Source organism: Scatophagus argus, chromosome 11 (genome assembly GCF_020382885.2).
Source record: "Scatophagus argus isolate fScaArg1 chromosome 11, fScaArg1.pri, whole genome shotgun sequence".
Lineage (NCBI taxonomy): Eukaryota > Metazoa > Chordata > Actinopteri > Scatophagidae > Scatophagus > Scatophagus argus.
In genome coordinates this window covers 3,456,770-3,479,057 of record NC_058503.1, presented here as the reverse complement: position 1 = coordinate 3,479,057, position 22,288 = coordinate 3,456,770, and the positions used below count along the sequence as shown (strand labels likewise).

Here is a 22,288-nt window from a genome sequence, read left to right as displayed (position 1 = left end):
TTGGACATTCCTTGTTTTTGATTTATACAATTTTTTTGAAACCTTAGACACAGCTAGATAATACAGATGTATTTGTAAATTGAACATTTCAAGTCTTTGATTCATCAACATTCTAGAATCTTTTTTAAGACCGTTAACACTGCAGAGTTTTACAGCATAGTCAGAAACAGCTGCAGCATTTAAATGTATTTGTCCTGGAAATTAATTGGTGGTCATTCAAGAAGTGATTATATGGTATGTTACATGGCTTCATTTCATCAACATTCTAAAACCTTTTTAAGATGCTATTTTGAAGACTGTAGATGTTTACTGCATAGTCATACACAGGTACAAATATGAATTTATTTGTTTCTGAGGACTTTCATCTCAAAAAGTGACATACATACCGTAGGTCAGTGGAACCCAAGCAGCAAAGAGAGACACTGCAACCCCATGATATGACCTATGGACCTTGGACCCTGGAAATATACTGGACCCTGGAAATATACAATTTAAAATCAATAAGTGAAAGGGGACAGTAAAAAGAAAACATCACATAAAAGCCAGTTGTTAAAAGTGGATTTTGAGAAGTCACTGACCTTGCAAGCCTTATCTCCTCTGAAAGGTCATTCCAAAGCTGAGGAGCTCTTACAGCAAAAGTCAGTCACAGACAGTCACCTTTAGTTTTAAACCTCGACTTTGGAATTACCAGAAAGTCCCCACCTGAGGATCTCAGGCTTCAGGCTGGCTCATAGTCGGTTAACAACTCTGTTATATAACTTGGAGCCAGACCTGGACATGCTTTAAAAGTGATCAGTAAAATCTTAAAATTAAAAAATGAAAAAAAATAAATGCAAGTCTAGCTATATAAGATCTGGAAAGTGGAACAAGTGATAAAAACAATCAGCCCTAGATTTTATGAGGTGAAGCTGGAGTTGGGAAGTGTCCTAAGGAGGAACCACTGCCATCTCAGGTACAACCATAACTCATCTGCCACACCACCTCAAACACTGTGATGAGCACACCAAAACAGCTTGTGGTAAAGCAGAGGCAGGACACCAAAGCACTAATGCTACCAGGTTGTTTCATTAGGTTGTCATAGCTCATGACCTAAAAGACTATACTCAGTGATTAGAGTATGATGTGGGACTCTTTAGAGGACTCTAAAAACTGAAATGCTGCTGATGAACTGACTTTTTTTTAATTTAATTAATTAATAATATAAACTATTTTCTGGTGATATGCAAGTTCATGTCCTTATTGATGTTTAGGATGCATTTCTTTTGTCTAGGAATAACACAGATCCCTGGTTTAAGAGTTTAGTTGGGAGTAAAAGAGTAAAGTTGTATTAGAAAAAAGAGAGTAAGGATGTAACAACAGGATTGTTGTTGCTTGTTCAGGCAGTGATGGCCAAGAGCGGCGTCCACTCCTGTCTGTGTCATCTAATAAAGTTATATGTAAGCAATGATAATGCTTAAGCCGTGCATTTGCTTTGTTTAGTAAATAATGGAGCAGAATGAAACAGCTTGGTTGAGGATAATATTATAAAGAACATCCCATGTGTTTAATTCATCAACGTTCTACAACCTTTTTAAGATCTTACTTTTAAGATAGCATAGTGGCTTTACTGTCAGACAGTGGTGCAGAATGTAAGTGCATTTCTCCTGGAAATAACTTGGTTGTCATTCAAGAAGTAATTATATTACATACAATTATAATTATATCCATGGCTATGTTTCATCAACATTTTAAAAACTTTTTTAGAGCTTACTTTAAAGACTGTAGAAGGGCACCACTCAGTCAGACACAGCTCTAGAATGTAGATGTATATGTCCTAGACATGCAGTTGGTTATCATTTAGGAAGTAATTAAATTGGACATTCCACGTCTTTAATTCACCAACATTCTTGAACCTGTTTAAGGCCTTACTTTAAAAACTACAGATGGTGACATCACTGTCTGACAAAGGTGCAGAATACATTTGTCCTGGAAATAACTTTGTTGTCAGTGAGGAAAGAATTATGTTGGACATTCCAAACCTGTGATTCATTAGCATTATGGAACCCTTTCAGGATCTTTCTTTGAAGAATGAAGATGTTGACCACACATTCAGACACATCTGCAGAATTTCAATGTACTTGTCCTGGAAATTACTCACTTGTCATTTAGGAAGTAATCATATTGCATGTTCCTTGGTTGTTTCATCACCATTCTAGAAACTTTTTAAGACCTTGCTTTGAAGACTGTATCTAGTCACCACATATTCAGACACAGCTACAGATATCTGTGTTTTTCCTCGAAAGCACTAGATTGTTATTTAGGAAGGTTTTTTTTTTTGTTTTTTGTTTGATAGTATTGATTCATCGAACATTACTGTCACTGCAGATGATGACATCAGTGTGGGACACAGGTGTGGTATGTATGTACATCTGTCATGGGAATAACTCGGTTGTCATTTAGCAGGGAATTATATTGAATGCTCCATGCCTTTGATATTCTTGAACCTTTTGAAGACCTTACTTTTAATGTTAACATTTAACCTTTTACTTTTAGCAGAAGGTAACTGCATTTGTCCTTGAAATATTTTGGTTGTCATTGTGGAAACAATTATATTGTATATGGAGTGTCATGGTATTGCGGTGGAGTTTGCTGAGAATGAGGGGAAAAAACTACAAATAAGCAGGTTCTTTATTAGTAAAGAGTAACAAACCAGCAAGTTGTATGGAATAAGAAGAGGCAGCCTATACAGAAGTGTGCTGCTTTACACAGGAACATGAAGCCATCAGCATAATGTTTCTCTATGGACAAAGCTCAGCATGGACACTATCAGGATACAGCACTAACTGGCATTCAACAGGGTGAAGTCACTATGTGGTGCTACATGACTCTCCAAGCCATGAAAGATGCATTGTGGGATTGAGACTGAATTGACAGTCGGCCAGTTTAACTCTTTGGAGAAGAAGATTATGTTTTCTAATTCAAAGTTTTAATGATATAGCAAAGATACCTGACTGTAGCTGTTCAAACAGACAGTCAATGTCAAGTGAACTGGCCAGCAAAACAGTGACATCCACGTTTTCCCACGGCTTGGAGAGATATATGTATTTCCCTGTGGTAAAAGTACATTTACCCAAATACTGTACTTACAACACAATTTTTAAGTACTTCTACCTTACTTATGATAAACTTCAACAGCACAACAGTTCTGTTCTCCAGAGAGTTAAAACTATGCCTTTTGCAGGTAAAAGGTTATAAAGAATAACTGAAGCAAAGTGTAGAGTAAAGCTTGCACAGGCTTTAGACAGAAACTCAACTTTACATACTGTACACTTCTACTGTTTTATCATATTGTGATATTTCCATTGTCAGTTTTTATCCTGATGGGCAGACTGGGAAACACAGCGAGATGCAAAGATTTCAATAATGAAATAAAATCTTACTCCAGAGGTTGCAGGTGAGTGGTCATCTTTACAATAAGCTATTAACAATTTTAATAAGAAAGAAATACAGACCTCAGTAAAGCTTATATATTGTAAAAATTGCTGAAATATTATGTATTTTGAAGGCTGGGGTTATACCTCATGAAGACCCTGAGTGTGAGGCTAAAATTCTACTATAATGCAGAGCACGTTTTCCTTTTTCAGTTAAGATGTAAACAAAGATAAATAAAGGCTCAGGCTCTTTGAAAGATAAGGTACTCATGCCATGAGGTGAGCAGTGCTGTGAAGTGAATGTGATCCACTGAAATGCAGGGAAACCAGCAGACATAGACTTCTAACCTCCTAAGGGATTGCCAACTACTATTACAAAACTTTTGCATTTGGGCCTAACAATCTGATTTAATCTTCATTGTTATTTTTCTTTGTAAGCAAAATACATTTACTTACTTCAGACATTCAAAATTGCCTTCAGTTGTTGGTAACAGTTGATAAAGTCTGTAAAGATGGAAAAACCTCCCACTTTGTTGTTTTACTGCAGAATTAAAGCACTTTTGTTAGCATAAAGTGAATGCACAAAAATACAATTTCCCCAAAATGACTTTCTCTGTGAATCTCTTGATCAAATCGAAGACATTTCACCTCCCACTATGAAAAGCTCTGTCACAGTAACTTGCAAGTTTTTATTTGACCAAGGTTATATCCACTAATTTATATTTCGCAGCTAAACGGTGGCCAAAGTAGCAAGCCCAAAGCGTTCAACATTAACTAATTAGGACATTCTAAAAATATGTATCAATATATGAATAAATGTATGTATGAATAAATACACACAGTACATACAATGTAGTGCAACCAAGAAATAAGGTTTTAACTCAGCATTATGAATTGTTATTTTGCCCTGCCTGTTTTCATAATAATATAGCTCATCACGTCATTTCACTTAGTTTTCTAATTTTCAAAATGTACTTTTGCCAGACTTTGTTTTTATTGCAAAGACTGTCAATTAATATATGTGGCAGCAACAGTTAAATGGCTGACTTTCTGCTCATTCAAGCCAAAGCCAGAGTTTCAGGAAATGATTAGATTATTTCACAGTGTCATGGTTAGATTTTGTAATTTGTGTGCATTCATTTATGCAATTATTTGCTTGACTCACTGACTTATGTATTTAATATTGATGAGGACCATGATGAAATACAATCATTATTCTGCTGTACTGTAACTAGTAAGAATTTTACTGATACTGATTATGCTATTTTTTTTCAGTGAATTGACTGACTGCTAATATTGTGAACAGCAACTTGCAACATCAGCTTGTTAGTTGATACATACAGTTAGTAGATAACCATGAGTACTTTTTCATGTTTATTTATGTTGTGCGACTTAGTAGGAGCAATTTGGTTATTGGCAAAGAGTCAATGATTATGGAAAATAATCATCAAAGTAAAATCAGTGTATGCTTAATACACATAAATATCGGGGCACCACCCTGTCACCAGGGACCAATAGCCAAATTAATTAATGGGAAAACAGTCTCTTAAAATTGTGAAGGATGATTCCGAGCACTGGCTGTCATGAATTCAGCTGGTATTACAAGTACATACACAACAACCACAGACAACGACAGGTTAGACTATAACAGGATTTATTAAACAGCAACAACCATCCATAGATAAGCATCACTTTGTAATAAACACTATTATAATCCAAGTTTTATAAACACACATTAACTATCAACTAAGATAACACAGGTACAGCAACAAGAGTATATCTATACATAGGTGTGCCTATATACAGGAGTGTGTGTGTGTGTGTGTATGGGTGTGTGTGAGAGAGAGAGATGAGGACAACAGTATGGGGCTAACAAGCTAGCCAGGTAGCGGCTAACAAGCTAGTGGCTAAAAACAAACAAGATGGCGGTTAGCATGCTAGCCAGAGGGTGGCTAACAAGCTACAGGCTAAAAACAACAAAATGGCGGTTAGCAAGATAGCAGCTAACAAGATAGCAGCTAACAACAAGCTAGTGGCTGACTACAATTAAGATGGCGGATGGCCACATGAGGGGAGGAGCTACAACCAGAATGGCGAGTGGGGAAACTACAACCAAAATGGTGGAGGACTACATGAGGAGGGGTCAGCACACCAGGATGAACAACCACATAAAGGATGACTCAGCAAACAAAACTAGTCACACGCATGTGATGACTCAGCAAACTCCAAATGACTACCGAAGAATACGCCGGCCGTATTATTCAGAGCCAAGATGGTGATAACCAACGTGATGTTGCTTATGTGGTCACAGAAGGGAACAATGGGCGGAAGCCTCTGAGCGCCACGTACCCCTTGGTTACGGTTCGTGATCGCGTGCTCGGACTTTCGCCTCACCGTTCAGAAAGAAGAGTGTGAGGAGAGATAGAAATGAAAATACAAGAAACACAACCCAATAAAATAATCCACTCTAATTCTTTAGAAACTCGCGTGTCACCACACAATAGCGGAGTCAGTAAACCGGAGCTTATCTACTCAGCTATTGGTCCTTTAACTGGTGACGCGCGGTCTCGCTGAAACGGCGGAAATGACCGACCGGAAAACAAAATCAATGAATGCAGCACTTAAAAGTTACAGAAATCATGTGTAAACAACCCTACGTTACACTATCTCTGCCCAGACATAAGCCTCTTACGTTGCGTTGCTCCGATCAGTCGGAGTTTGAAAGAATGATCCGCTTAAACGTTCGCAGCGTCGTCCTCGGCAGGATGCTGGCGGTCCGTTATTCAGAAGATGCGGAGTGTTGATCTCTCGGCGGCAGCGGAGAAAATCACCGGTGGAAAAGTTAACAAACTTTGTTTCGTCCTTAACAAAGTCGGCGCGCGGCTCGTTAACGTGCGATCAGCTGATTGCCCAGCGATCCACGTCGGTAAAAGGAAAAAGGAAAAGTTACAGGAAAAATACAGCAGTCTGTTTCTCGGCCTGCGAGTTGCAGAACTGTGACCCGGGATCTAAAATGATGTTAATCAAAACGTTTGATTGTTGCTCCCTTTGGGCGGTTTGGACACTTGGAGAGCCTGGAGCAGCTCTCACTGTCACAGCACGCACGGGGAAAAAGCGCATGCTGATGGTCGCAGTGACCTTTTATTACCTGAGTGACGTCACCTCGGACCCCCGTGGAGATGGCTGGCACACAGCCAATGTCCGTGCCGGTTCTGAGTTTAAACTCAGGAATTTATGACTAGTTGCACATCATGAGTGGGGTCTCTAACAGTTGGTCACTCTAACTCAGGCTTTATGGGTTACATGTAGGCCGCTCTATTGTTCTCCAGAGCGCATGGCCAGAGATCCCAACATCCCCCCTTTGGTCTGAAGAATGGGGTAGGGGCCACAGTCTTTAGAGCAACACTTTCTAAGGTCGAATGGTCCATGTGCGCTGAAGGTGGTCATCCTTCTGGCTTGCTTCCTGTTGGCTGATGAGCAGACACAGTGATCAACAGTTCAAAGTTCAGAGTTCATTGAGGCTTTAGTTCAGAGTTCATGGAGGCTTTAATGTCTGGACAGAGTTGAGGCACAGTCTGGGCAGATATGAATAATGAGCTAACTAACTCCACTATGATTAATTGGCATTTCAACAACACATTTAACACAATTTTAAAAGAGCATAGCTCAATGTAGGTACCCAAGGAAAGAAAGAGAGGAGGAAGAAGAGGAGGAGTATCAGTGAATTGGCTATGTATTCTAATGTAGCCAGCAGCTTAGTGGCTGTATCATGCCGGTCGTAGGCTAATGGGGCTTGGTGGTGACTGTATTCACCAACTATAGGTGGCCAATTCACTCTGCGAGGATCTCACTTTCCTCTGTTCTTGCAGACACGGTACCCTGGCATTTTTGCTAGGGTGAGTCAACTCTCAAACCACAGAGATCATTCACATCTCTAACAAATGGCTGCCGGGGCAGACCCAGTGGATATTCCTGGTTCAGGTACATGTGTTAAGGTTCAAAATATAATGAGGAGTCTCCCTCATGATACACCAATATGAATGACATACGTGTGTATTGTCTTGCCAAAACAAACATTCAAACAGACTTCAGTCACTCATTCTGCCAATCTATGGCCGTTAGGATTAAGACAGAGCCTAGCTCTAATTTCTAGAGGTCTATGATTATTATAAGGAGGGATTTATTACCATTTATTACCAGTATATTTCGGGACTGGTTCAATCCAACTGACTTGGTGATTAGAACATGAAAAGGTGACCCCCCTTTCCCTGAATTTGGGCTTGATTCAGAGGATGGTTGGTTAAAAATGACAGCAGGTAAGGCACCTTTGAATTTAACCTCTGGTGTTGTTGTTCATGGGTGTCCAATATGCAACCTGCTGAAGTGTCTGGAGAGTGGCTTTGTGACCATGGTGACCACCACAGGTGAGTCAGGGCATGTGTGAGCATCAGCCCCCCCCTCCCCGTGGCTGGTCGGGTTAATCTATCCTAAACAGCTGGTGATGCTTTAAGAAAATCAAAAGGGGAAATATATATATATATAAGGAAAAACAAAAGCAGTTAAAGGAACAGGGTTTCTGGTGTTAGGAGTATGTTTGGATGACTAGGCGGCCTGAGTGGTCGATCTGAACGTCTCAGCCACACACTTCCTTATAAGCTCCTTTAAGCTTTCCTCTTGGAAGTCTTCCCCTTTAAATGGAAGTGGGGCTTTGCCACCATACCTCCTACCCTGTTTGGAGTTGGATTTAAACCTGACCTTTCTGTCTGGCTGACAAGTGTCTTGTGTTGGTGGTCTCAGGTTTCGTGACCAGTTAGGACTGTTGGTCCTCTGACTGGGGTGTCCACCCTGTGGGCGGAGTGATTGGTATGCCGGGGGACCTGGTCCCGCTTGCATCTGGGGGAAAAAACCATGACTCCTCCTTCGTTTTGGAGAAGAGGTTTGGTCAAAGTGAGGGCGTGAGCGGCGCCCTAGATATGGCATGTCGGCCGGTGTGGGGCCAAAGTCCCTATCGTCTCTCACGGAGTATGGCTGATGTCCACCTTTCTCCAGGGAGGTTCTTCCTTTGGCAAAGTCAGGTATGGAGCGCTGGAGAGCTGATGAAGTTGCACTTCTTGTGCCTGAGGCATTCCCATGCCTATGGTGGACCAGTGGAGGAGTGTACTGGTCAAGAATGATCATGTCGGGCATCTCAGTAGGGGCTGCTACCTCTCCACTAACTGTCCTCAGATCAGTGGGTGTGACTCGAACTGTCTGCCGAGCACCCTCAAGCTCCTGACATGTGGCGGCTATCCGTGCGCGGGATGCCTGTCGTTCAGCCCGCAGCTTGTCCTCCATGGTATCCGCCGTTCGCGTTTTAACCATCTCTTCTGGGACAGGGGCTGCATCTGGGTCAGAATCAATATCAGACGGATCAGGGATCAAGGCTGCTTTCACCTGATCCTCCGTCGTTTGGAGCTGCAAATTTAAATAAGGACAATCCTGCTGGATGGTCTCATTTTCCTCCTTAACTTCACTCAGCTGATCCCTAAGGTCCTTAACCTCTTGCTGTAGGATCAAGTTTTTGTGTTGCTCAGCATGATAGCTGGTCTGCAACACTGTAATCTGCTCCATATACTCTGCAGCTTGTAACTGGGCTTTACGGTGATAAAGCATTGTTACCTGACTGAGCATCTGAGAAATGAGGGACAAGTGACAAGTGACCACTTCCTGTATTTTCTTATCACAGGTGCTAGCGTTGTAGCTGTTCAGGTCGCTCATGCCATTAACTGCCAATTTCACGAGGCCAGTGACTGTGGCCTGCAGGTCCAGGTCATCTGCCTCTTGGGAGCCTCTAGCTCCTGGGGTGTGGGAATCCCTACTGCTCATTTTGTCTTTCCACTGAACAGACAAAACAAAAACCACAAAACTGCTACGCTAAGCAAGTTTAAGTTGCACAGGTGGGCTTCAACCTGTGGCTTACAAACCTACAAAAATCAACAATGTGCTGGGCTAACTATGGCTGCTAAGTAGTTGTAACTGAGGTTACACAGTAGCACTATACCTTATGCTAAAGGAGTTAGTGCACATCAAAACAGGACTCACAGAGCCAGGAAAGCAAAAGAACACGGTCTGTATTCTGCTACTTAACCTATGTAATCCACTATCCAATCTATGGCACCTCTTAGTGCAATCACAACACAACACAACCAATACTCTTAGTACCCGTAATTAATAGTTAACAATTAAAAATGCAGGGGACGGCTTCTTCACTCTAATTCTGAGAAAAGAGGAGAATAAGGAGAATAATAAAACAACACAAAAGAAAAGAAATTCTCTAAACCGTCAGCAGCAGGTTACTGTGGTGATACTGTAACACAGCTGGAATTAGACAAACTCACCTGGGACCCCAATTATGTTGGTGGACCCATGGAAAAGTTTGGTTTTGCCTTTTTTGTTATTGTGTTTATACTGTAACACAGCTAGAATAAGACAGCCTCACACGGGGCACCAATGATGTTGTGCGACTTAGTAGGAGCAATTTGGTTATTGGCAAAGAGTCAATGATTATGGAAAATAATCATCAAAGTAAAATCAGTGTATGCTTAATACACATAAATATCGGGGCACCACCCTGTCACCAGGGACCAATAGCCAAATTAATTAATGGGAAAACAGTCTCTTAAAATTGTGAAGGATGATTCCGAGCACTGGCTGTCATGAATTCAGCTGGTATTACAAGTACATACACAACAACCACAGACAACGACAGGTTAGACTATAACAGGATTTATTAAACAGCAACAACCATCCATAGATAAGCATCACTTTGTAATAAACACTATTATAATCCAAGTTTTATAAACACACATTAACTATCAACTAAGATAACACAGGTACAGCAACAAGAGTATATCTATACATAGGTGTGCCTATATACAGGAGTGTGTGTGTGTGTGTGTATGGGTGTGTGTGAGAGAGAGAGATGAGGACAACAGTATGGGGCTAACAAGCTAGCCAGGTAGCGGCTAACAAGCTAGTGGCTAAAAACAAACAAGATGGCGGTTAGCATGCTAGCCAGAGGGTGGCTAACAAGCTACAGGCTAAAAACAACAAAATGGCGGTTAGCAAGATAGCAGCTAACAAGATAGCAGCTAACAACAAGCTAGTGGCTGACTACAATTAAGATGGCGGATGGCCACATGAGGGGAGGAGCTACAACCAGAATGGCGAGTGGGGAAACTACAACCAAAATGGTGGAGGACTACATGAGGAGGGGTCAGCACACCAGGATGAACAACCACATAAAGGATGACTCAGCAAACAAAACTAGTCACACGCATGTGATGACTCAGCAAACTCCAAATGACTACCGAAGAATACGCCGGCCGTATTATTCAGAGCCAAGATGGTGATAACCAACGTGATGTTGCTTATGTGGTCACAGAAGGGAACAATGGGCGGAAGCCTCTGAGCGCCACGTACCCCTTGGTTACGGTTCGTGATCGCGTGCTCGGACTTTCGCCTCACCGTTCAGAAAGAAGAGTGTGAGGAGAGATAGAAATGAAAATACAAGAAACACAACCCAATAAAATAATCCACTCTAATTCTTTAGAAACTCGCGTGTCACCACACAATAGCGGAGTCAGTAAACCGGAGCTTATCTACTCAGCTATTGGTCCTTTAACTGGTGACGCGCGGTCTCGCTGAAACGGCGGAAATGACCGACCGGAAAACAAAATCAATGAATGCAGCACTTAAAAGTTACAGAAATCATGTGTAAACAACCCTACGTTACACTATCTCTGCCCAGACATAAGCCTCTTACGTTGCGTTGCTCCGATCAGTCGGAGTTTGAAAGAATGATCCGCTTAAACGTTCGCAGCGTCGTCCTCGGCAGGATGCTGGCGGTCCGTTATTCAGAAGATGCGGAGTGTTGATCTCTCGGCGGCAGCGGAGAAAATCACCGGTGGAAAAGTTAACAAACTTTGTTTCGTCCTTAACAAAGTCGGCGCGCGGCTCGTTAACGTGCGATCAGCTGATTGCCCAGCGATCCACGTCGGTAAAAGGAAAAAGGAAAAGTTACAGGAAAAATACAGCAGTCTGTTTCTCGGCCTGCGAGTTGCAGAACTGTGACCCGGGATCTAAAATGATGTTAATCAAAACGTTTGATTGTTGCTCCCTTTGGGCGGTTTGGACACTTGGAGAGCCTGGAGCAGCTCTCACTGTCACAGCACGCACGGGGAAAAAGCGCATGCTGATGGTCGCAGTGACCTTTTATTACCTGAGTGACGTCACCTCGGACCCCCGTGGAGATGGCTGGCACACAGCCAATGTCCGTGCCGGTTCTGAGTTTAAACTCAGGAATTTATGACTAGTTGCACATCATGAGTGGGGTCTCTAACAGTTGGTCACTCTAACTCAGGCTTTATGGGTTACATGTAGGCCGCTCTATTGTTCTCCAGAGCGCATGGCCAGAGATCCCAACATTTATAACCCTTCAAAGCAGCTCTGTATATTAGGAGGAGATGATTTAAAGATGTTACAAGTATTGCTGTGTAATGTTTACAGAGAAAATGCTCCCATGCTGATGAGATAATTACATCTCAGGCACCTCTGGATAGAGAAATCTTGCATTTGCCTTCCTTCTGCATTTTTCCCCATGTAATTTCCAACTTTGCTGACAAAGTTCCTGCTGAAAAGATGAAACTGTTATGAAACAGCAGAACTGCTCCACTGCTACCTAAACAGATCTCACTACAACTGCACTGATAAGCAAACTGTTACACTTGCACATTTTCATGGCTGTTGTTGTACTAGACATCAAAGGTGAAAGCTGCTTCTACAGAACAGTGATTTACTTACAGGTGCACCATTCTGCATGCCCAACTGCAGGAAAATAAATGCTTACTATTCTAGTACACTAAATGCTTGCATGGGATGGGGATGCAAAATGTTCAGAAGGGAGCACTATGAAAGCAAAAGCATTTGGTGATAGCGGAGAACAGCACTTGTGATGGCAGAGCACATTCTACAAGAAATTACATTCATCAGTACAAACAGGACCATAAATGGACTCTTCTGTTTAAACCCAAGACCAATTTAGCAGCCATATCAACTAATTTTACAAGACAAATGAATGAGACCCAAACACTGTAGTTCCTTACTTGCCACAGTGGCTGATTGACCAAGGTGTTAACAAAAATGGCTGAGTTCATTTCCCACCTTAACACCAAATGTAATCTTTTTTTGTTTGTTGTTTTTTTTCTAGATGTCTTACCTGATTTCTAAACTGACCCTGATGAATTTATTTGCAGAGTTCCCCTGATTATTCTGCCTTTTTGTAAACCGCCTCAGCGTTTTTGGACAAAATATTTGTAAACAGCTTGATATGAACTAAACATGTTATTCAGTGATTTTTCATCTTCCATGTACTGATGCCACCTGCCACAGCCAAAAGTCCAGTACCATTCAGTATAGATCCCCCAGTGAGTTGATGTAAACTGCAGCAATTCATTACAACACTAGAACATAAGCTCTGCTGCTGCACAGTCCAGCAGCTGTTCAGTGACTTCAGTTCGGCTCAGTTTAGTTGTGTTTGAGTAAGTCATCTTGTGTCAACTCCACTTAGCACAGACCAGACTGGTCTGACCAGACCAGGTCACCACTGCAAATATGATTTTACTCTCAACCTCAGTCCTGAAATAAATTAAAATTCAATAAATTAAAGGTATATCATAGCAAGTTTCAGTGCCCCATGTTAGTGTTTTAAATTGTAATTATAGTTATTAATGTACAGGTAACTGTTAGAAATCCAGGAATCCATTATGGTGGCTAACGTGATCTGTTATGCTTCATACCAACTGGTGAAGAAGAATAAAATGTCATTTCTAAATCTTGCTGCTGTTTAGGAGACACTTTCTGAAATGAATTTATAGTGTTTTCAGTTAGTGGAGATGTGGACTAATTAGCTCATACGTTTTCTGATCACGACACATTCAACATCTGTGTTACCCAGTGACACATCTGCTTGTTACATCCACCTTTCATTTGCAAGGTTTTATATCACATTCTTGATGGCTGTGCTGAAAACCCTACCATTGCTCCTCAGCATTACTCTTCCCAATCAACAGTCCTCCAATCAAAGGCCTATCTTCTAATTGCACCTGAGGCTCCAAGTGACATGCATTGCCACTCCCAGAACTAATCCCCCAATTCCAGTGGATAACCACTGGATTTGGTTAGGCCCAGTAAGAGCTCCAGGATAAGAACAGCAACTAAATCAATAATAAAAATGTGTTAAAAGGTGTGTTTCTAATTCTTTCAATATATGATCAGTCAGATTCCCTTTAAAACTGTTTAGAGTCTTTGAACCCTCACACAAATCAGACTAGGTGACTATAAATACTTTGTGACATTTTTTTCAGTCACCATTCAGGCAAACCCTGCCCCCTTTTGGAGATCGGAAACTCATAAACCCTATTAATTTGTTCAGGTATGTTAGCCAAAGCATGTTAGCTGAGTGTGACTTCTCAGTGAGTGTAATTCTTCGGTTCAGTTGGCAGCTAAGGTCAATTCCTGCAGAACTGCCCTGGTGTTCTTCTGCACATTCCAGTAAAAGATACAAGGCAAGATTAGCTCAACACTGAGATTAACCTAATGGACAATCGTCTCCAATATATCATCACTCCCTGGAAAAATAAACATTATAAATATAAACAAATATGTTGCCATCATGCTCACAGTGTGTTTTCTAACTGCTCATTTTTTCAACTTTGAGCTAATTTCTTTGGATTCTTATGGGCTGTCTAGGCAGTTTAAAGAATATGTAACAGTTGACACTAAGTGAACTGATGAACTATCAGCAATTAAGTATTGTACAGGCATAAATTTAAGTACATTTTTCTTATAGATTTGGTCTAGCAGTGACAGAGTGGCCTACAGTAGTGGTTCTAGATTAAAATCTCATACCACTGAAAAGATCCTGGCACCAAATCCCTTTTGCACTCACATATGATTAAATTCTAGAGATAATTAAATGCTTCAAATATATTATAGAGTTATTGTGGGTGCCCTGGTGCTCACAGCTGGATTTATATTGAGTGTTCAAACACTCAGAGTTCCTCTCCGTCACAGTGTGTTACCCATACTGCTGCTCACCAGCCCTTTGATATTGGTGATAGGCCGGACATCGTGCAGCTGCCGTCTGCGGTCAATGAATGTGGCCAACCGTGTTGTGTCCAGGGGGGTCTTGGAGTGCTCCCCACCATGGGCACCCCCACGCCCCACCCATGGGTGCTGCAGACAGGAAGTAGCACTTGGCCTCTTTCTGGGATCCTGCTGCAGCACTGAAGACACAAAATCCCTTGCTGCCTGGCTCACATTGCGAAAGTATTCATCTGGGAAGCAGAAGTCCAGGCGGCAGATGTTTACACAGGTTTCCTCTGGTGATTCATCGAGAAATGGGGAAACGCCACTGAGCATCACATAAGCAAGCACACCCACACTCCATACGTCTGTCGCAACAGAGACCGGCGTCCCGCAAATGAGCTCAGGGGCAGCAAACTCTGGATTTCCAAGCAGGAGGTGGACATACCGGCGGTGGGCTGACAGCTGGACTGCATCACCAAGGTCGATGAGTTTAATGCATGGGGTAGGAGAATGGAGGTCGACCATGATGTTCTCAGGCTACAGAAGAAAGAATTCAAATGACACATGAGACAAATGAGAGCTAATGTGTTCGTTTTCAAGTGTGAAAATGAGATAAAGTTGGAAATTGTTTGCAAAATGTTTCCAGAATTCAAACATTTAGAATAAATCCTTTCTTTTTAGAGCACTTAGCAAAATGAACTGCATCATAAAAAACTACCCCACGGAACAAATACACTTGATTAAGAATAAAAATAAAATCAGTCTTTATTTGTGTAGCACACATGTATATGGTTCACACCTTCAGATCCAGGTGCGCTACTCTGCAGGTATGAAGGTGCTGCAGGGCATCTAGCGTTTCTCTTATGAAGAATGCCACCTTCTCCTCCATCAGCTCATCGTGTGCGACAAGATAATCAAGCAAACGACCATCTTCCAGCCTAACACACACAAATTACAACACTTAGATATTGTTTGGATTGAGGAGGATTAATAAACTTCAACTTCAATTTTTTCTTATTCTACCTTCCCTCATTCATTCATTCCTTGCTGTTTTACAGCGTTCAACTTTGTTGTTAAGTAGCCTACTGGCTAATTCACAGAAAGTTAAATCGGACAAAATAGCATACATGTACCTTTGAAAAGTCTTGTGTTCGTGTATAGACAGGAAAATCTGTTTTTTTCAGACTGTTGACACATGATGATTCTGAGTTCACGAGGTCCAGCTTCATCATTTTGACTACCACACTTCACAAACTTCACTTGATTTTTGTGCACGCTCAGCATTTCAGTGTTTCTGCGGTTTTGGAATTTTGGCATAGATATGTTCTCCTGGACTATCTAAAATCACTTGTGTGGAAGGAACACTATTGCCACATAAACTATGCTTCAACAAGTTATGCAGGTACGAAAAATATGACTGCTAAAGACGAGACACTTGAACGTGTAACAGTTACATTGTTTTAGAAATGATCTGAGTTCAGACAGACTTACAGCTCCATAATCAGCATCAGAGAGGTGGGAGACTCATATGTGTCCAACAGCGCCACTAGCTGGTGATTCTGAACATGTAGGAGGACATCTGCCTCATGAGCCACCTGCTCCTTCTTCTGCATCTTCTTACTCACAAACTTAACTGCAACCTTAACAGAAAAAAGGGAAATGCAACAGCACAGTTCAAAGCCATTAAATTACAAACTGAAATATTCAAAACCAACTTCAGATCTGCTGCTATGTTATGCTAGAAAAGATAAATTCATCACTTCAACCTGCAACACATGAACACAAACTTCATTGAAAACTCAAATGTATCAGAAAGACTACTCTTCATTTTAATTTGCCAAAGTCTATTGAAAATGAACACTGATACTTGTTAATACTTAAATACTTCATTAAGTAAGTTAATACTTAAATTAAGTGCATCTGAAAACAATTCAAACTACAAGCTCAATGTCATTAATACATTAAAAATGAATTTGTTATAATTTCCAACCTGAACAGTAAAAACAAACATTCACAACAGCATCAGTTCAGTAAATACAGCAAGTCAAATGTTGAAGAAAGCCCGACCTACCTCTTTCTTTGTCGACTTGTTGAGACATTTTCTTACTACTGAAAATCTTCCTCTGATGAAAAGGGGACACAAGAAAGACAAGAGAGGCTCAATTAAAAAACAGAAGCCACATGTCACATGACTATCAACATCTGAGCTGAATATCGAGTTTATATTGTGAAAGCATTGTGCTAGTTTACCTTCCAATCTCACAGATCTCAGAGAAGGTTGACTCAAAGTTTTCTTTCCACTGGATCCCTGTTCCGTCATACCCTGAGTCTGAATGAAAGATTGCATGATTAACACACCTCCAGTTTCAGCACTAAATGAGCTGTAATTTGTTCTGGCCTGCACTGTTGTTGTGTACTGAAAATTACAAATTGAATCTGAAAATGTTAATTTTGCCTGTGGACATGCCTTTACAGCCTGTTTTTTTTAATTTGATGCATTATACGTTTATGTAGTTTTGACTGGTTGCAGTTCTTACTAGTGGATTTATATTATTATAGAATCTGCCATTGTTCTCACATTACAGATATCATAAATGGAATTCAAGATATATAAAATTCAGGTCAGGTCAAGTCAGAATTAAATTATTAACATATTGGTTTGGAATTGTAACTAGTCAAAATGGGATTTCAGATATCTGAAATATAATTGTCACTGGTGACAATTATATTTGAGATATCTACAACTGGAACTTCTGTAATTAGTCAGAATTTAATTTTGGTATCAAAAAAGGAGTGCTGTGTCCAAAATGGTTTGTTGATATATCAGACACATTGGAAATGCAATTCTTTGATATCCGAAATGGAAAATTATATTTCCACTTGACAGAATCCCATCTTTATTTGTTATTTTTTGATAAAGACTCCGATTAAAGATATATGTTTCAGTTTTGACCAGTCAAAATGTAATTTCTACATGTCAATATATATTTGTAACATTTCAACATTGTTTTACAAATAAATTAACATTTTAACTATTAAATATCACATTGTGACAATGTTATTTCTATGACTGAAACCTGAATGGCTACTCATCCTGCTGATTAAATGATAATGAGGTTTGCCATTATATGTGTTCACAGACTTACTGCTGCTGGGCAGTGTGACCATATTTGAGGGCTCGGATGGCGGGCCGACCCCCCAGCGGTTGGAGGCTCGTACTCTGAACTGGTAATGACCTCCGGGGATGAGAGCGTCGATCTGAACACACTCCTCTCTGCTGCTGGCCACCTGCTGCCACAGCAAAGAGTCTGAGGGTGAGAAAGGAGAAAAGGTTTAGTGTCTGGTTGTTTCTGAGGCAGAAAATAACTTCTAAGACCAATGCTCATTAAAAAAAAAAAAAAAAATACAAAAAAAAAAAAAAATCCAGCTGCTGTCACACACCTTCCTGTCTGTACTCCACAGTGTAACTGCTTACAGCACAGTGAGCAGATGAAGCCGGAGGTGGCCAGTGGATCATCACTGATGTGCTGCTGGCCTCCTGGGCCACTGGTCTTCCAGGAGCTGCTGGGATACCTGCAGGAAACAGACAAAACAAGTACAAAGTTAGCAAACCACTGCAGCTTGGAATAGTGATCCAAAGCAACTGTTGTTGAACATCTCCAGGTAACAAATGGTGCACATCACAAATAAAACTTAGTCATTCTGAAAAACAAACTTCCTGTACCATTATAATTCACTGTCTAGTGCTGACCAGGGATGCTGCTTTAACATGTTGAAATGCTCCTTTTAATGCAGGCCTGTTACCTTGCACTTTAATGGAGGCAGAGGAGGAAGCAGAGCCGTGGTCATTGACGGCAACGCAGGTGTAGATCCCAGTATCCTGAGGCATCAGATTACAGATCTTCAACAAGATGTCACCTGTATCCCTGGAGATGAGGATGAAGGGAGGACAGATAGAAGAAAAAGAGAAAATAGAGATTGAGGAGAAGGGAGGAGGAAGGAATAGGATTAGAGATGAGGGAAGATGAAAAGGGAGGAGACAGGGGAAACAAGAAATAATATGTGAGGAAAAAAAGTGCAGGACGATGATTATGGGAAGAAAACAGGGAGGAAGGACAGGCAAAAAAAGAGAAGTATGCAGTTTAACCTTGAGTGTGAATTAAAGTGATTACAGTCAGTACAAAGCAATATGGACACATGAGATTTTACCTGATGTCTATGGTGAAGCGGCTATTGCTGGTCACTGGGTTCTGGTCGGGCCCTTTCAGGGTCACGGAGGGTTTGGGTCGTCCACACACTTTGCAGCAGAGAACTACAGTCTCTCCAAATGCACACACCACATCTGACAAAGGGACCAGGAACTCTGGAGCCACTGCACACAGGACACACATCACTACATACTGGCTCTTCAGCTCTTACGAAATGTCATTTATATGCTTCATTTCCTTGACTATACTATACATCATGCACTTTATATGTGGAAAATTTGTACTTCTGGACGGTAATACTGTTCATTGAGCCATGGGATGGAGACAGTGGGTAAACACAATGTGGCTGCCAGGGCTGCGAGCACGATTTCATTCATTCCTGTTCATCTTACACCAGTGGTCAGGTTTAAGTTGTCCTCAGTGTTTCCCGCACCTCAGTTGTCGAGTCATCACAGGTCCAGCCAAGTCAGGACTAATTCTGACACAGTGTCTGTATACTGGCTGTGCTCTGGCACTTGATGGATTGTATCCTGCTTTGGCTTGTATGGCTGCCAAATTTGGTAAATCATTCAGGATGTGGACTTGGGCCCAATTAGAGCTTTTGTTTTGGGAATCAGACCACCGTAATGTGTAATGCCATCCATCAGTGGTCTGGCATAATCCATTCCATCCAGCGGGGATGCCACAAACCAAATTGTGGCAGGTTGTAGTAACCAAAAATGGGTATTGCAGGTGCAGAAAATCAGGTGTGTAAGAACATTAAGCCCTGCAGGTAGTGAGATGTGTACATGATCTTTACTTTCAATTTCAGCTTTTTGAGATGCCTCTTAATTAATATATACACCTCCTCGTCATATATACGTAACATCAAGAAACACTGCAGTAGGCGAAGCTATAATGCATTGTGGATAACCTGACTCAGACGACTTCATGTGGTTCTTACCTTCTTGGATGAAGTTTGGGTTGAGAAGCTGCAAAACAGATGGGGTCAAAATGAAAGTTTAGGCAAAGGTTTAGTTTTTTGTTCTGAAATGGTTTTATTCTTGGATATTTCACACTTATTTTAGGCACCTTTGAAAACAAAATACGCTGTTTGTTGTATGGATTCCACAATCAAGTCCCAAGTATATTCCACAAATAAATTGTGTGTGCACGTACCTCCATGCCTGTCTTTGGGTCAAGGTCATCGTCACAGTCCGATTCATCTGAAGTGTGAAGTTCCTGGTGCAGAAAAAAAAAGAAGGCGGCAAAGGGAAAGCAGGAGAAAAGTAAAGAAGAGAGTGACATTTGGGGTTAAGAGGGGCAAAGGGTCAGGGAGAAGCAAAAGGAAATAAAGAAAGCAGAAGAAATTGGGAAAAAAGGATTAGAAGAACAAAGCGAAGAATGATAGAAGGAGATAATGCAGAGGGAGGCAGACAAGGAGAAGAACCAAGAGCAGGGGAAGAACAAGGGAGGGGAGAAATTTAGATATGAGTGCAAGAAAAAAAAAATGTCAAAGATAGAGTAAAATACATATAGAGAAAGAGGAAATAAGAAGTGGAAAAGGAGTGAAGAGATTATCAGTGTTTATAGCTAAAGAAAAACACTTTAATCTCAGCTGTGGTGGAGCGTTGTCCTTCTGCATCTGAAAAAGTTCTGCTGATACTCACCTGAGTGCCGTTTTGGGCTGTTCATGTGACATCTGTTTTTCTCAATCAGCCTGCTAGCTGTTTAAGTTGATGCAGAAGTGCTTTAAACTGTAATTCCCCTAATGGCCACTAGATGCTGCCTCCAAAAAAAAAAATGCCCAAACTCAAATCTAGAAAAGAAAAGTCATTGAAGCTTTTCCAAAGGTGTGCTGTGCTTAAAGATAGATGTGGTGTCTGGGTATAACCACACTCAGTTATGATGTTTGGTTCATCCCACCTCAAATCCACCAATATTTATTATTGGATCCATGAAGAAACAAGATGGCAGCGACCAAAAATTGATTCTGTTTTTATAGACGCTACCTGCATGTTTTTTTACAGTCTAAGATATCTATCTAAAGTTTCTCTCATCCAGTTTATTACATTTTTGTTGAGACAAATGAAAGGAACAGATTAAACTCAGGGAAGGGGCTTCATCTTTAAGACTTGCTCAACATTATCTGAGCTTGCTCCGTCATTTGACACTCATTGTTGCACATAAATCATCTTTTTGTTCTCAAAAGCAGTACTATTCACTGCCAGTCATGCCACACTATTTCAGGCTAAGTGAAAGTAATTCATGTTTTTCATAAATTCATAAGAATGAGAAGTTAAAAAGAAGTGGTACAAATAAAAGCACAAAGTCATCAGTTGAAAATCTGTTTGTGCTCCCATGGTGAAGTTTAGCATTAAACCTTATATTGTACATCAGCCACATTCTTCATGTCAAAAATGCAGAGGAAGAAGAGAAGGTTTAGGTTGTTCTCATGCACTGTTTTAAAAAACATATCATATGAACACACATTATGTGATGGCAAACATTATTCACTCTGTGTTACTGTATGATGTTAAAGGAACACTTTTATAATAAGCTCCATAATGTTAGAACACTACAGAAAACACTAGTTAACACAGCAGAGTAAAACAAATTCAAACTTAAAATGAATAAATCACTGAATTCTACCTCTATCCATGCACAAGGAGGGAGAAATAAATCAACACAAAAACACAGAAAGAAATCAGACTTTATTTTACAATTGGCACATTTGAGGGTTTGGGATAAATAAAACTTTCACTGTTCTTTAGTGGTTCTCAACCATCTAATGGTTTCAGTCTCTGAAATGTGATTTTCATTATCGTGGTTTGTCCATGTCTATTTTTCACTGGAATCCCATCTTTGCAGTGGGAGTTTCTTTGTGAACTTTAACCCAAGGCTTTTAGCTATAGATCAATTGGTGCTCATGTTTTTATGCCTAAATCTTACATTAGGTTTTAGTTGGCCAGTCACACTGCTTTTACCCTTTACTTGTTCTATAAATACAAAATGTACTAAAGCCAACTTTCTAAAAGCCTAAATTTATGTCTGATGTGAGTTGAGAACCACTGCTGGAGTCAAACAGAGACACAGAAACTACTGTGTGTGTTTGTGGGTTTGCACATACACAGATTTGGGGAAAAAAATTAGTGTGGGAGGTGAGGGGTTTTGGCACACACATATGACATCACCAGCGCGCGCCATCGGCCTTGCTTTACTCACTTTGCCCTTCGCCCTGTTAGCTGGGGAGCTGAGGGAGGGAGGGGCCGTGGTTTCTTTGGGCTTACGGAGGAGGCCATTCTCCTGACCTCTGACCCCCACTGAGAGGACCTCCTTGGTTTCAGCGCGCTTCCTGGCACGCAGTGTATTCCATGACAGAGATTTCCTGTACAGTACAGGAACGACAAACATCAACCAGCCAATCAGAGAGAAGCCTAGTTGTGTCCAAATTTGTCTAGCTGCAGAGGCAACATGGCTGTCAGGCCATGACAACTTCTGGAGAGTATCAGGTAAACGGTAGGCCAGTGGGATATTTGCTATAACATCTCACTGATGTAATGT

At 40.9% G+C, this 22,288-nt stretch overlaps 1 protein-coding gene across 2 annotated transcripts in view; it reads right to left on the bottom strand.

Moving 5' to 3' along the window:
- Positions 1-14,224: 14,224 nt before the first annotated feature.
- kalrna (kalirin RhoGEF kinase a) overlaps positions 14,225-22,288 on the bottom strand; it is a 128,861-nt gene continuing 120,797 nt past the window's right edge. For both annotated transcript variants that reach the window (XM_046403172.1, XM_046403171.1), the window contains 12 exons: positions 21,950-22,112; positions 19,904-19,966; positions 19,689-19,716; positions 18,747-18,909; positions 18,342-18,463; positions 17,979-18,110; positions 17,684-17,845; positions 16,788-16,866; positions 16,609-16,660; positions 16,029-16,177; positions 15,337-15,475; positions 14,225-15,074 (listed from right to left, as the gene is read on the bottom strand). In XM_046403172.1, the coding sequence (XP_046259128.1) occupies positions 14,517-15,074; positions 15,337-15,475; positions 16,029-16,177; positions 16,609-16,660; positions 16,788-16,866; positions 17,684-17,845; positions 17,979-18,110; positions 18,342-18,463; positions 18,747-18,909; positions 19,689-19,716; positions 19,904-19,966; positions 21,950-22,112 (1,810 nt within the window). In that variant the 3' untranslated portion in view covers positions 14,225-14,516. The remainder of the gene's footprint in view (positions 15,075-15,336; positions 15,476-16,028; positions 16,178-16,608; positions 16,661-16,787; positions 16,867-17,683; positions 17,846-17,978; positions 18,111-18,341; positions 18,464-18,746; positions 18,910-19,688; positions 19,717-19,903; positions 19,967-21,949; positions 22,113-22,288) is intronic.